The sequence below is a fragment of the Cucurbita maxima genome, unplaced genomic scaffold, assembly GCF_002738345.1.
Source record: "Cucurbita maxima cultivar Rimu unplaced genomic scaffold, Cmax_1.0 Cma_Scf00029, whole genome shotgun sequence".
Taxonomy (NCBI): Eukaryota; Viridiplantae; Streptophyta; class Magnoliopsida; order Cucurbitales; family Cucurbitaceae; genus Cucurbita; species Cucurbita maxima.
Window position 1 is genome coordinate 2,428,368 of NW_019272045.1, and position 12,560 is coordinate 2,440,927.

The 12,560-nt window shown below is 35.1% G+C and overlaps 2 protein-coding genes and 1 long non-coding RNA gene across 4 annotated transcripts; 2 read left to right on the forward strand and 1 right to left on the reverse strand.

Moving 5' to 3' along the window:
- The first annotated feature begins 656 nt into the window (after nucleotides 1-656).
- Nucleotides 657-2,430, forward strand: LOC111465734. Its single transcript, XM_023110259.1, has 3 exons — nucleotides 657-1,250; nucleotides 1,375-1,426; nucleotides 2,120-2,430. The coding sequence occupies exons 1-3, from the start codon at nucleotides 1,089-1,091 to the stop codon at nucleotides 2,215-2,217; spliced, it is 312 nt and encodes a 103-aa protein (XP_022966027.1). The 5' UTR covers nucleotides 657-1,088; the 3' UTR covers nucleotides 2,218-2,430.
- On the reverse strand, nucleotides 2,417-3,700 carry LOC111465651 (transcription factor WER-like). 2 transcript variants are annotated; one of them, XM_023110138.1, is made up of 3 exons: nucleotides 3,475-3,700; nucleotides 3,148-3,277; nucleotides 2,417-3,041 (listed from the first exon to the last, which is right to left on the reverse strand). In XM_023110138.1, the coding sequence occupies exons 1-3, from the start codon at nucleotides 3,602-3,604 to the stop codon at nucleotides 2,588-2,590; spliced, it is 714 nt and encodes a 237-aa protein (XP_022965906.1). In that variant the 5' UTR covers nucleotides 3,605-3,700; the 3' UTR covers nucleotides 2,417-2,587. The 2 variants fall into 2 exon arrangements, with proteins under 2 accessions (XP_022965906.1, XP_022965907.1); XM_023110139.1 differs by having other exon boundaries at nucleotides 3,352-3,564.
- Nucleotides 2,594-7,600, forward strand: LOC111465750. Its single transcript, XR_002714259.1, has 6 exons — nucleotides 2,594-2,706; nucleotides 2,957-3,230; nucleotides 3,626-3,844; nucleotides 4,451-4,576; nucleotides 4,696-4,790; nucleotides 7,256-7,600. It is a non-coding gene; the product is annotated as an uncharacterized LOC111465750 (long non-coding RNA).
- The last annotated feature ends 4,960 nt before the right edge of the window (nucleotides 7,601-12,560 follow it).

Consider the following 12,560-nt stretch of genomic DNA (forward strand, 5'->3'; position numbering starts at 1 on the left):
TTTTTCATCATTTGAGTCGATAACTTTTGCACGCCCCGATCGAGAAACATCCGGTGAGATCCCACATCGGTTGGAGAGGGGAATAGATCATTTCTTACAAGCACGTGGAAACCTCTCCCGAACAAACGCGTTTTACAATCGTGAGTCTTGTGGCGATACGTAACATATGTTAAACGGAATCAAAGCTAGTGACACTGCCTTCCAGGGGATGAAATGTGAGATCCCACATCGGTTGGAGAGGGGAATAGATCATTTCTTACAAGCACGTGGAAACCTCTCCCGAACAAACGCGTTTTACAATCGTGAGTCTTGTGGCGATACGTAACATATGTTAAATGGAATCAAAGCTAGTGACACTGCCTTCCACGGGATGAAATGTGAGATCCCACATCGATTGGAGAGGGAAGACACATTTGTAAACAGTGAAGTTAACAATGATGCGTAACAGATTAAAGCTGACAATATCTATTAACAGTGGTTCGAGCTATTATAGATTCTCTCATAGCTTTTTTCTTTTTTCGATTCTAGATTAAGAAGAGTCTTACTTTGGTATATAATTTACTCTTCTTTTAGTTCTAACAATCCAAAAATAGTTATTATGAGAGAGCATGTGCATGCTCCACTCATGGCAAACATGTTTTGTTCTTCCCATTTCCTACTCAAATGAGAATGTTTGACCGAAATTGTCCTCTCTATTACTATCTTTGAAGTGAAGAATTGAACCATCGAATCGAACGAAGAAAGTTGATTGAAAATAGAACTAATGGCGATGATGTAAGAACAAGAACATTCCATCCATCAACTACCGAACGTGATCACGATAAGAAGTTCATTGGGCCACTAAGTATCATCTTAGGATTGAAATAAGAAAAGTATGAGTGGGAACAGATGTTCAAAAATTGTAGAACTATAATTTTTTTGTTCATTACAACGATATTGAGATGCTAACCACATTGTAACTGCGAGGGTTGTGTAGGAGAGTGAGATAGTGTGCGCGGGAAAGGGCGGAGGATGAAGTACTCATTATACTAGAAAATTTTCCAAATCATCTTATTTCTGTTTTTCATTTTGTTTAGAGTTCTGCAGGCATGATGCGCACCGATAGCGGTCGAGGAAGCTCATCGAGGCAACCGGAAGGTGCTGAGATTGTTTATTCGAAAGAAAATGTAACGATTCAGCCTACGCAGTTTGCGTCTGAAAGGATTCGTGGAAGATTGAGGTTGATCAAGCGAGAATCGTCTCTGTTCATTGTAAGCACCATTAATCAGGATTTCTTGTTTATTTGGAATGAGAAATCTGTATTTTGATGTTCATGCATCACTGGATATGTTTCTTGTGTTGACGCGGAGTCGGTGTTGTTGTTTTTGATTGTAGACATGGATTCCTTACGAAGGACAAAACTCAAATGCGAAATTATCGGAGAGAGGTAGTTTCCATTCTCTTCTTTCTATGAATTTCTTGTCTGTGCATTTCTTAAATGTAGATAGAAATCTGTACTCCATTAGAGCAGTGTTGGTCACTGAAGCGAGGTCTATCCGTCGCCATACTCCAGCAACAAATTATCACCATCTGGAAAACAACAAATTATATGTGATGTTATTGAGATGGATGTGTAGGTATACTACTCAGATGCCCTAGGAAATTTGACATTTCAGAAACTCATAATAGCCAAGATTATAGTTATCATTTCCATGGCTATAGGGCAAGGTAATAGTTGTGATTGAATATGTTGGATGAAAGTCTCACATCGGCTAATTTAGGGAATGATCATGGGTTTATAATCAAGGAATACTATCTTCATATTGGAGTGAGGCCTTTTGGTGAAGCCCAAAGGAAGAGCTTATGCTCAAAGTGGACAATATCATATCATTGTGGAGAGTCGTGTTCATCTAACACCCTCCTATAGAAGGGACAAGCCACCCCAACTTTGTGCCACCGCTTTGTATGGTAGGCCAATTTTATACTTCTGAAATTTGTTTTGAGTTCTCCTATATGCTGATGTTTATTATCATTTTAATCGTCGTGTACGTCGTTTTATGCCAAAGCACATTTTTTATAGTGAATTAGTTTCTCATGTGTTCTTTCTATTAATTACCTTGCTGATTAGATTCACATACAGAGAATTTGAATACGGAAAGGTTATGCATCTATGGGAGATCTTGTGGACTCATTATCTGTCTGAGCACCTACATCTATACATTTGTGTTGCGATCTTGAAGCGCTACCGTAACAAAATAATGGGGGAGCAGATGGACTTCGACACGCTCTTGAAGTTTATCAATGAGTTGAGTGGCCACGTTGACCTCGACGCTGCCATCAGGGATACAGAAGCTTTATGTGTGTGTTCAGGAGAGAATGGTGCTGCTAACATCCCTCCTGGTACCCCATCCTCATTACCACTGGATGATAGCTCATATTACGTTCAACAAGATGAAGTCTTGTGATATTAATTCCATTTCTTCTTGATTAACAAGCACTGATAGTCCAATGGCACAATTTGCCATCTTACTGGGTGAAAAAGAATAAGGATTTTGACAATAAAAGCCTACCTGAACATGGGGTTTCTCAAAACCTAAAGAACTACAAGTCACATGTTCTCCAGTGATGCATCAACACTACTGCATCCAAATGCTTCAATCAGGAAGAAGGGATCAAGGTGGTTATAGTAAGGCTCATCGTCGAAGTTAAAAGTCGCGTTATTTGCAGGTACCATTGGGCAGTTTATATTATAATAACTTGTTATGTCATCCATATTCCAAAGATCTGTAACTTCTCTGTTCTCTTCCTGGCTCCTTCTCTGTATATCATGTGCCTGATTTGCCCCATTGTCACTGCACATTTGCGGTTGAGGATAGCTAGTCTGGTTGATAACTTTCTTCTGCTTCTTATTATTCCCGTCGTCCTCATCCATTTTCTTGCAGCTGTTTGATTCATTAACTTTTCTTTTATCTTGCAGGCCATTCTTGTTCAAATGGGTATTCCAGTAGTTCTTCACCTCATTATCAGTTCGACCAGGAAGCCGACCAGCAATCAATGACCATCTGATGGAAGAAGTAACACCGTTGAAATATCCAAACATTCAGTCAGTTTACTCTTTTTACTATAAGTATTGATTAAGCTTTGGAGATTAATTCGATACAAACCGACCTGTTGCCTAAAAGTTTATGCATACGGATAATTAGGTCCTCTTCCTCTTTGGACATGCCCCCACGCTTTATATTGGGACGGAGGTAATTCTTCCATCTTAGTCTGCAGCTTTTCCCACCTCGCATCAAACCTGAGAGACCAGGTTAGGAACACATACACACATGCACCACATAAATGCAAAAAAAAAAAAAAAAAAACCCGGACATCTTTGTCTCACTGTCTGTGTTAGAGTTATGTGAAAGATGAATCAGAGCCGATATAGAAATGTCTGTGTGCGTATTTGATATCGATCGATAATAGATAGTTGTGAGGTAATTTTTCTTTTACCTGACTCCTGGGAGACAGTTGCCCAATTCCCTTCACCATGAGTTTCCACATAGTTTCTGAGGATCAAATCTTCTTCTGGTTTCCATAAATTTTTCTTTGCCTGTTGCTTCATCGCTTTACTTTCCTCCATCACTCTTTTTTCCTCTTTCAGGTTGGTGACAATACACTTACAGGTTGTAATGATAACTCATATGATTAGATTTCTATATATATGACAGCAAAATAGGCACCCAGCACTGTCACATATTACTCGCAGGATGTTGCATTGTTGGGTCATGCATGCATCATCATTACGTTATTTGAGCTGGTGGATTGACGTGAGGGCCCTGGTTTGCTAAAAGCATATCTGCCTGCTTCTCAATCAAGACAGGTATTTCTCTCTCCCTTCTTAGTATATTATTATTGAGCCTAGTTGCTAAAATAATAATTTTTACATAGTTTCAAAAAGGCAGAAGTTCAGTAAGAACCCAAACCCACCGCTAGTAGATTTTGGACTTTTTCTTTTGGGCTTCTCCTCAAGGTTTTTAAAACTCGTTTACTAGGGAGAGATTTTCACACCCTTATAAAGAATGTTTCGTTCTTCTCCCCAACCAATGTGGGATCTCACCATCCACCTCCTTTAGGGCCACTCATTCCCTTCTCCAATCGATATGGGACTCTCCCCTCAATCCAACCCCCTTTAGGGCCCAGTGTCCTTGCTGGCACACCGCCTCGTGTCCACCCCCTTTTCAGGGCTCAGTCTCTTTTCTGTCACATTGCCCAGTGTTTAGCTCTAATTGCCTAAGCTCACCACTATCAAATATTATCTTCTTTGGACTCTCTTTCAGGCTTCCCCTCGTAATTTTAAAAACGCGTCTGCTAGCAAGAAGTTTTCACACCCTTATAAATAATGTTTCGTTTTCCTCTCCAACCAATGTGGGATCTCACAATAACAATACTTTCGGACCCTTTCATTTTTATTGTGGGTCATGTGAAGGAAGGTACTACCTACTATCTGGAGGAAGCTTTAAGTATTTAACAAGCTTTCGTAAGGAGCCACTCAAAGAAAAACAATGCAGCTTTTGCTAGAGAAGCAACCAGCCAATTGGGTCATCTTTTTGAGGTACAAATTTGAGAAGAAAAATAATTGAAGTGTTCCTTGGCATTGTTACTGAGACAGAAGAGACTGATATGATTGCCCACATTTTTCTGCCATTTCTCTATCCATTTTTCTACTTGCAGGCGCTCGTAAAGATTCCATATCCATTTAGCTACTGTTCTTCCCTAATCACTATGATTTTTTCCCTTTTGCACCTGCCTGCCTGCTTCTCCATCATGTACACGCACACTCCTTACAAACTCTTGTTTCTGAACTGAGTAGGCATATCATAAGAGGGTCGGGTTGTTTCTTCATCTCTTCGTAAAAACAAATATTCATCATTTTATGGTACTTTTAATTTTTTAAGTTAAAATTTGGTGTGAGCTGCAGTTTACTAGTCAAATATGAAAGCAATGGGGATAAATCTTTAACGTGAGTCTCACGTCAGTTGGGGAGGGGAGGGGAGGGGAATGAAACATTTTTTATAAGGGTGTGGAAACCTCTCACTAGTAGACGCATTTTAAAAACCTTGAGGGGACGCCCAAATAGGACAATATCTATTAGCGGTGGGCTTAGACGGTTACAAATGGTATCAGAGCTAGACACTAGACGGTGTGTCAGCGAGGACGTTGGGCCCTAAAGATGGGTGGATTGTGAGATCCTACATTGATTGAAGAGGGGAACGAGTGTCAGCGAGGACATTGAGCCTCGAAGGGGGTAAACTGTGAGATCCCACATCGATTGAAGAGGTGGAATAGAGCATTCTTTATAAGGGTAGGGTATGGAAACCTCTCCATAGCATTAAAAACCTTGAGGAGAAAGCCTAAAGACAATATCTGTTAGTAGTAGGTTTACGCTGCCACGTCTAAACTCTTAGTTTTATATCAAATAGGCTAATTTTAAAAACCCCTAAACTTTCAATCATGTTGGGTAAAGTTCCTAACATAATCAATATTCTTTTAAACCAACCGATCTATTAGACATAAAATTAAATTGTACATAATAAAAACTTAACTATACAGATTTGTATATAAACGATCGGTTAATTTAAAAAATGTCGTATATGTCACAAAACCTATTAGACGAAAAATTAAAAGTTTGGAAAACCAATTATAAATGTGGTCTGATTATACAAGAACAGCTGCCACTATGTTCAAATATTGCTCAATTATAACTCTATTTTTTCCTTTTCTGCTATGAGATGGCTACCCATTCTTTTCCTTTCCCACTATGTTTTGTACCTCCCTCTGCCCAACAGTTCTCTAAATCAAAGAAATAGTGTTTGTTGGGATAGGATTCCATCATGCCTTGGACAGAACCTCCTTCATGGATTCCATAATTTAGATTGCAAAAAGCAAAAAAAAAACAGAGGAAGTTTTATTCTTGTATAACAAAATGTTACTATGAAAAGTTCTGTTAATTTACTTAAGAACTTCATTGAAAGCTTTTAGAAAACACCCAAACATTGAGAGTCCATAGAAAATTACGAGCGGAGTAAAAATGAAGTTTTTTACTGTTCCTAGTGTTAGATGAACACGACTCTCCACAATGGTATGATATTGTCCACTTTGAGCATAAGCTCTCATGGCTTTGCTTTGGGCTTCCCAAAAGGCCTCATACCAATGAAGAGTGTATTCTTAGATTATAAACCCATGACCATTCCCTAAATTAACCGATGTGGGACTTTCATCATCCAACACCTAGAACTGAACACTAACAAAAAGAAACAGATGGCAGCTTTTACCCAATAAGAGCACAAATTCCAAAGCATAGAAATGAAAGGATTTTGACACATTTGGGCCTCTTAGAGGCTGTGATTCCCTTCCACTTTTTCCCACTAATTCCACAATCACATACCCATCTTTCTTTTTCTAAGCTGAGATTCCCTCTCTGTTAAAGTTGGAACCCAAAAATTGCAATCATTCTCAAATCAAACCCTTCAAAACAGCCCCCCTCTGATTCTGTTTCTGTTTGCTGTTTCTTTTTCTTTTTCTTTTCTTGGGAATATTTGAACTCTTTGAAAGGCACACAGTTTGCTCTCTTTATGCTATATTATTGACTCTACCCTTCCATCTCTATGCATCATAATCATAGTCACATATCTAGTAGTTTTAGTTTCATTGAATTTGTAATAGTTCAAGCCGGTTCTTTTTAGGCTTTTCCTTTTGAGCTTTCCTTCAAAATTTTAAAACGTGTCTACTATGTAAATGGTCTAGCTTTACTTCGACTAGTACTTTGCATCATCCGGTGATTGGCTCTGTATCATTTGGAACAGTTCAAGCCCACCGCTAGCAGATATTATCCTCTTTGGATACATCGGAACAAGTGCGAGTGAGGATACTGGTTTACGAAGGGGGTGAATTGTGAAATCTCACATCGGTTGGAGAGGGGAACGAAATATTATTTATAATGATATGGAAATCTCTCCCTATCAGACATGTTTTAAAAACCTTGAAGGGAAGCTCAAAATGGAAATTCCAAAAAAGACAATGTTAACTTGTCGTGGGTTCGGGTTGTTATAGGATTATTCGTAAATATGTAACTTATATGGTTGTTGAGATCTAAATAGTTGAAGAAATGCTAAACCTCATCAAATATTGGTTTCAATAGTCACTCAAATTAAGAGTTCAGCCATATGGAATTATGTCTTTACAATTAAAATTCGTACACGGATCTAACTATATTTTCTTTCTCTGCAAATAGAAACTTCATCCTCAACCCTTATTTTAAGCTGAAGGGCATATTTGCACGACTATAAAACAGCTATAAAAAGTTATGTCTATCAATCAAGTTGGTGGTTCTTGATTAGTTCTTGGACTTTCAGGTCGTTTTACTCTCTTTCAAACAGTACAAGACTCGAGTTAAACCGACCTTCCCTCTCATTTCAGGACAAGGCAAGGAGTTCATTATCCAATATCTCGACCCCTCAAACAAAAAGAGAAAAAAAAAAAAAAAGGGAAAAGTAGAGAAGAATAGAAAGAAAGAAAGAATCTTGTACGTGTGAATGATATAATCCAAGATGGACTTTTCAAAGTGTCCTTTTCCATCGCTTTGTTTTTATTTATTTATTTATTCCTTTTTTAACATTAAGGGTTATGCACTAAATTAAGAGTAAGTTGATTAGTTTAAATAAATGAAAGGGACAAAACATGTCATGAAAGTCACAAACCCCACCCACTTTGCTTATTATCAAAGCAAACCAATTTTTTTTTTTTTTTTTTTTTGTCTTTCTCTATTTATATATTATGTTTATATAGCGAGGATCAAAAGTCTTAATCAACTTCCTAACTCCGACAATAAAGATAATTATGATGTCAATGCCACAATCTTTGCATCAGAATTACGGGACACGTTTTAGTTCTTTATGTTTATAGGAGTTTACGATGAAATTTACCATTTCATCTTGGAAATACGTTCCTGATTGTATTAGATATTGTTATCAGCATTATTTATGAATGACGTGAGATCTATTAGCAGTTAAAGATTGTTTATAAAAAAAATTGAATTAAATAGAAAAAGCATATAATATAAAAAATATTTAAAATAAAGAAGATATAATAGAGATTATGTGAAATATAATATAATAATGGGTAATTCCTATGAAATAATTTATACTTTAAAAAGAAATAAAATTAAAAAATTTAAAAATCACAAGAGTGGGTCTTGGGGCTCTCTTCATTGGGTCAATACATTTCTTTGGCCTTAAATGTATCGTGTCCACTCACACGTGCGCTCCTATAGAATAATTTTTTTGTCTAGGTATTTGACTGTGAACCACATACGTTCACACTTTTTTGGTGGTCAGATTAACCTAACAAAAAAATATTTTTACTCGGGAGTCAAACCAAATCGATTTTTTCTTCTCTCCAACTAGCATACTTGTTGGCACTCTTTCTTTTTTCGAATCGATGTGGGACCCCATCAAATTCACCCCGCTTTGGGGCCTAGCCTCCTTACTGGTACACCGTCTCATGTCTATCCCCTTTGGGGAACAGTCTCCTCCCACCCCACTTTGGGGACCAACGTTCTTATTGGTACACCGTCTCGTGTCTACCCCCTTTGGGGAATAGCCTCCTCACTCTTTCCTTTTTCTAATCGATGTGAGACCCCATCAAATTCACCCCACTTTGGGGCCTAGCGTCCTGGTACACTATCTCATGTCTATCCCCTTTGGGGAACAGTCTCCTCCCACCCCTTTTTGGGGCCCAACGTCCTTACTGGTACACCGTCTCGTGTCTACCCCTTTGGGGAACAGTCTCCTCGTTGGCACATAGTCCGGTGTCTGGCTCTGGTACTATTTATAACGCCTTAGATCCTCTGCTAGCAGTTATTATCCTCCTTTAGCTTTCCCTTTCGGGCTTTCTCTCAAAGCTTTAAAACGTGTCTACTAGGGGAAGGTTTCCACACCCTTATAAGGGTGTTTTGTTCTCTTCCCCAACCAATCTAGGACATCACAGTAACTCAAGTTGTTTGAGTTATCTAGTCATATGAACACGAGTAAGGTTGAAAAATGGAAATCGAGGATCTAAAATTGTTCGAGTCATCTAGTCATATAGACACGGGTAGAGTTGGAAAATAAAAAATGAAAATTTAAAGTTGTTCGAGTCATCTAGTTATATGAAAACAGATAAAGTTGAAAAATAGGGAATGAGAAACCACTGCTACTAGCCTTTCGTAATGCTCCTAGAACTCGAACTAAGCGTGGTTGCATGATTTTTACAAATTATAACATATATTTTAAAGTTTAAATTAGAGGTTTAATTTCTAAACTTCGAGATTTACTTCTATTTTGTCCTAATCTTTCAAAAATATTTAAAAAGTCCCCAAACTTTCAATTTGTATTTAATGAGTCACGCCAAAATTTAAAAATTTTACAAATTAAATTAAAAAAATAAAAATTTTATTAAATTATTATTTCACTTATCTTTATTTTATTTTATTATTATGACAATCTTATCAAATAGATTATACTATTAAGTTGACATTTGAAATTGAATATATTAATATTATTATGACATTTGATTGATTAAAATATATTGTGGATTTTTCATTATTAAAGAATATATATATATATATATATTATAAAAAATATATATTAAAAAAAGAATAGAACACGTGTAAACATCCTAGAAACTTCTTTGTTGAAAATAATAATGCAAAATTAAAAACATCCCTTTCCTTTTTTATTTTTTATTTTAAAAAAATGATAAAAGTGCAAATTTATTAGCAATTTTTTAATCTATTAATTATCACTTATTTTAAAAAATTATATTTGGAAATAATTAATTGTATCTACTAATTACCATAATTTAATTAATTAGTTGTATTTAACAAAAAGTGTAATTAATTATGAATCTGGATTTGGGGCCTATTTAGAATTTTATATTTTTTATGACTAAAATAAGAATCATTCTTCTCAAATTATTGAAAGAAATTTATAAATTAAAAAATTATTAAAATTAATTAATTAATATTTATTGGGTCCCACCTGACAAAGATTCACTTTTTTTACCTCATTTGTAAATTTATAGTCATTAAAAAATGATAATAATAATAATAATAATACTAATGTAATTATTAAAGAAAATGTCATTTTTACTAAAAGTATTCTTTCAAAAAGTATTATTTAATTTTTTAAAAATTATTATTTAATGGCTTTTTTTATATTCCTCCTTATTTCTTTTAAATTTTAATTTTAATTTCAATTAAATTAAACCCTTTTCTTATTTTATTATCTTTTTTACATTTTTTATTTGAAAATTTTATAATATTTAACCATTCAACTAATAAATTAAATTTGAAATTTCCTATTTTCACAATTCATCTCTATCACTATTTTTATAAATTTAAATAAAATTTCAAGTAAACTATTTCTTTTTTCCTTTAATTATTAGAAAAATAAAATAAAATAAAATAAATGCACATCCATCGACCATAGCTTAGCTTAATACGTTACGATATCTAATGTTCAAAATCAGCTATAACTAAAACATATTTCTTCGACTAAAACGTCATGATTTAATCTTCACTCTCGACATTGTTGAACTGAATAAAATATTAGATTATTTTGATTAACTGTACAGATAAATAATTTATTATTTTAATGGATTAGGTAAGTCTCACTCTATGTTAAAATAGACACGAATGTAGACAATAACACTCTCCCGTCATTCTAGATAAATACGAAATGGTCTGATTAGAACCGTTTAAAAATAAGTGTCATGCGGAATAGACACATGGCTGTTTTTATCGCGATATATTGACGATATGATAAAATCACGTATCACGGTATGATAAGCGAGATAATGAGATGGTGAAAAAGCCTGTTGCCTTATTTTAGCATCCGATTCTTACACGCTTGTTTAATGGCAAAAAAAGTAATTGAAATATACAAAAGGATAAACGCTACTCGCGCGAGTAGGGAAGGTTTCTACTCGCTTGACCTATTGTGCAACGTGTCATTTCACCTACCAAAATTTTATGAGATTTTATTGTAAAAAAATTATTATCATAAATAAATATAAAAAAATAATACTCCTAATTTTTAAATTTTTTTTTTAATAATACCTGATGAGGTTTTGGAGCTTTTTCGATTATTAGACGAATACGAGAACAGGTGTCAGGAATGCCATAGAGGTCACAAGGTCTAAAATTCCCTAACTTATTTACAGTGATAGGTCAGTGAACTGCTCGGGATTGGACCAAGGCAAGTCTGCCCGAAAGCTCAAAGCATTAGGCTCTTGTCTCGCTCAGTCTACTCTAGGCACTCTATCTTTCCCAACCTTCTTATTTGAAAAATGGTATCAGACTCTCCATCGAATGCGACTGCAACTATCCCTGCTTTCTTCGAAGTGGTAGGATTGAGACGCAGAAATCTCATGTCCTTTAAACTCCGAGTGAACCGATAGGTTGGAGCAAATAAACCTTGGGTCGGGAAGCTCTAGATAATGATAATTTTTTTAAAATTTACCACCATTGACAGAATATTTCTACAATAGAGACTATTTACAGGAATTCTATCGATTCATTAGGACTATTAATGTGATAGCCAAAGTCTATCGCTAACATATAATGTATGATTTGACCCACTACATATCGTCGTCGGCCTCACAAGTTTCCACACTCTTGTAAGGACCATCGATGTGAGTTCTCACAATCCACCTTTTCGGGTCGAGTGCCGTTGCTAGCACACTGCTCCTGTGTCTGACTCTAATACTATTTGTAACAACTTAAATTTGTCAAATATTGTCTGATTTGTCAAGTTAAGTATTGTCGGTAGTGTCCTAATTTTAAAACGCTTCTGTTAGGAAAAAAGGTTTCCGTACTATTGTTTGTATGAATTGTGAGAACCCACATCAATTAGGAATCGGATTCTACGTCATCTTTGATAAAGAAAAGTATTATTCTTCGCTTTTTAATTTTCTTATATACAAAACTTTATAAATAATCACGTTTTTTGAAAAAACGAGATAGAGTAATGATAGAAAGATGAAAAAAAAAGAGATAAAAATAAAGAGAATCCATATATTCTAATTTGTTTTCACATTATAAAATTAATTTTTTTATATTCATTTTTAAAAATTATATTTGTTTTATCATGATTATTTATTTTATTTGTGAGAAAATATTAAATTTTTTTAATTAAAATTTAAAAAAATATTTCTGTAAAATTAGTGCTTAAACGAAGTTTTAATATTCTATTTACCATTTTAATTTATTTTATAATACCAAAATGAGATTTTTTTTAAGTTTGAAAAATATTGAGAAAAAAAACATGAAAATAATTAATAAATAAAAATGGGTGGCCGCTCAAAACGACGCCGTTTTAAAGAGAGGTAAAGAAAGGCCATAGACTACCACGTGTCGAACAATGGATGGTTGAAATTTTAAAATCAATTTAAAGCGTCTTTTTCCGTGCCACGTATTTCAACCAAAGGGTCACGTTTTGCATGGCAACTCTTCTACTCCAACCTCATCTTTCAGCGCGTGACTCTCACGCTCCCTTTTA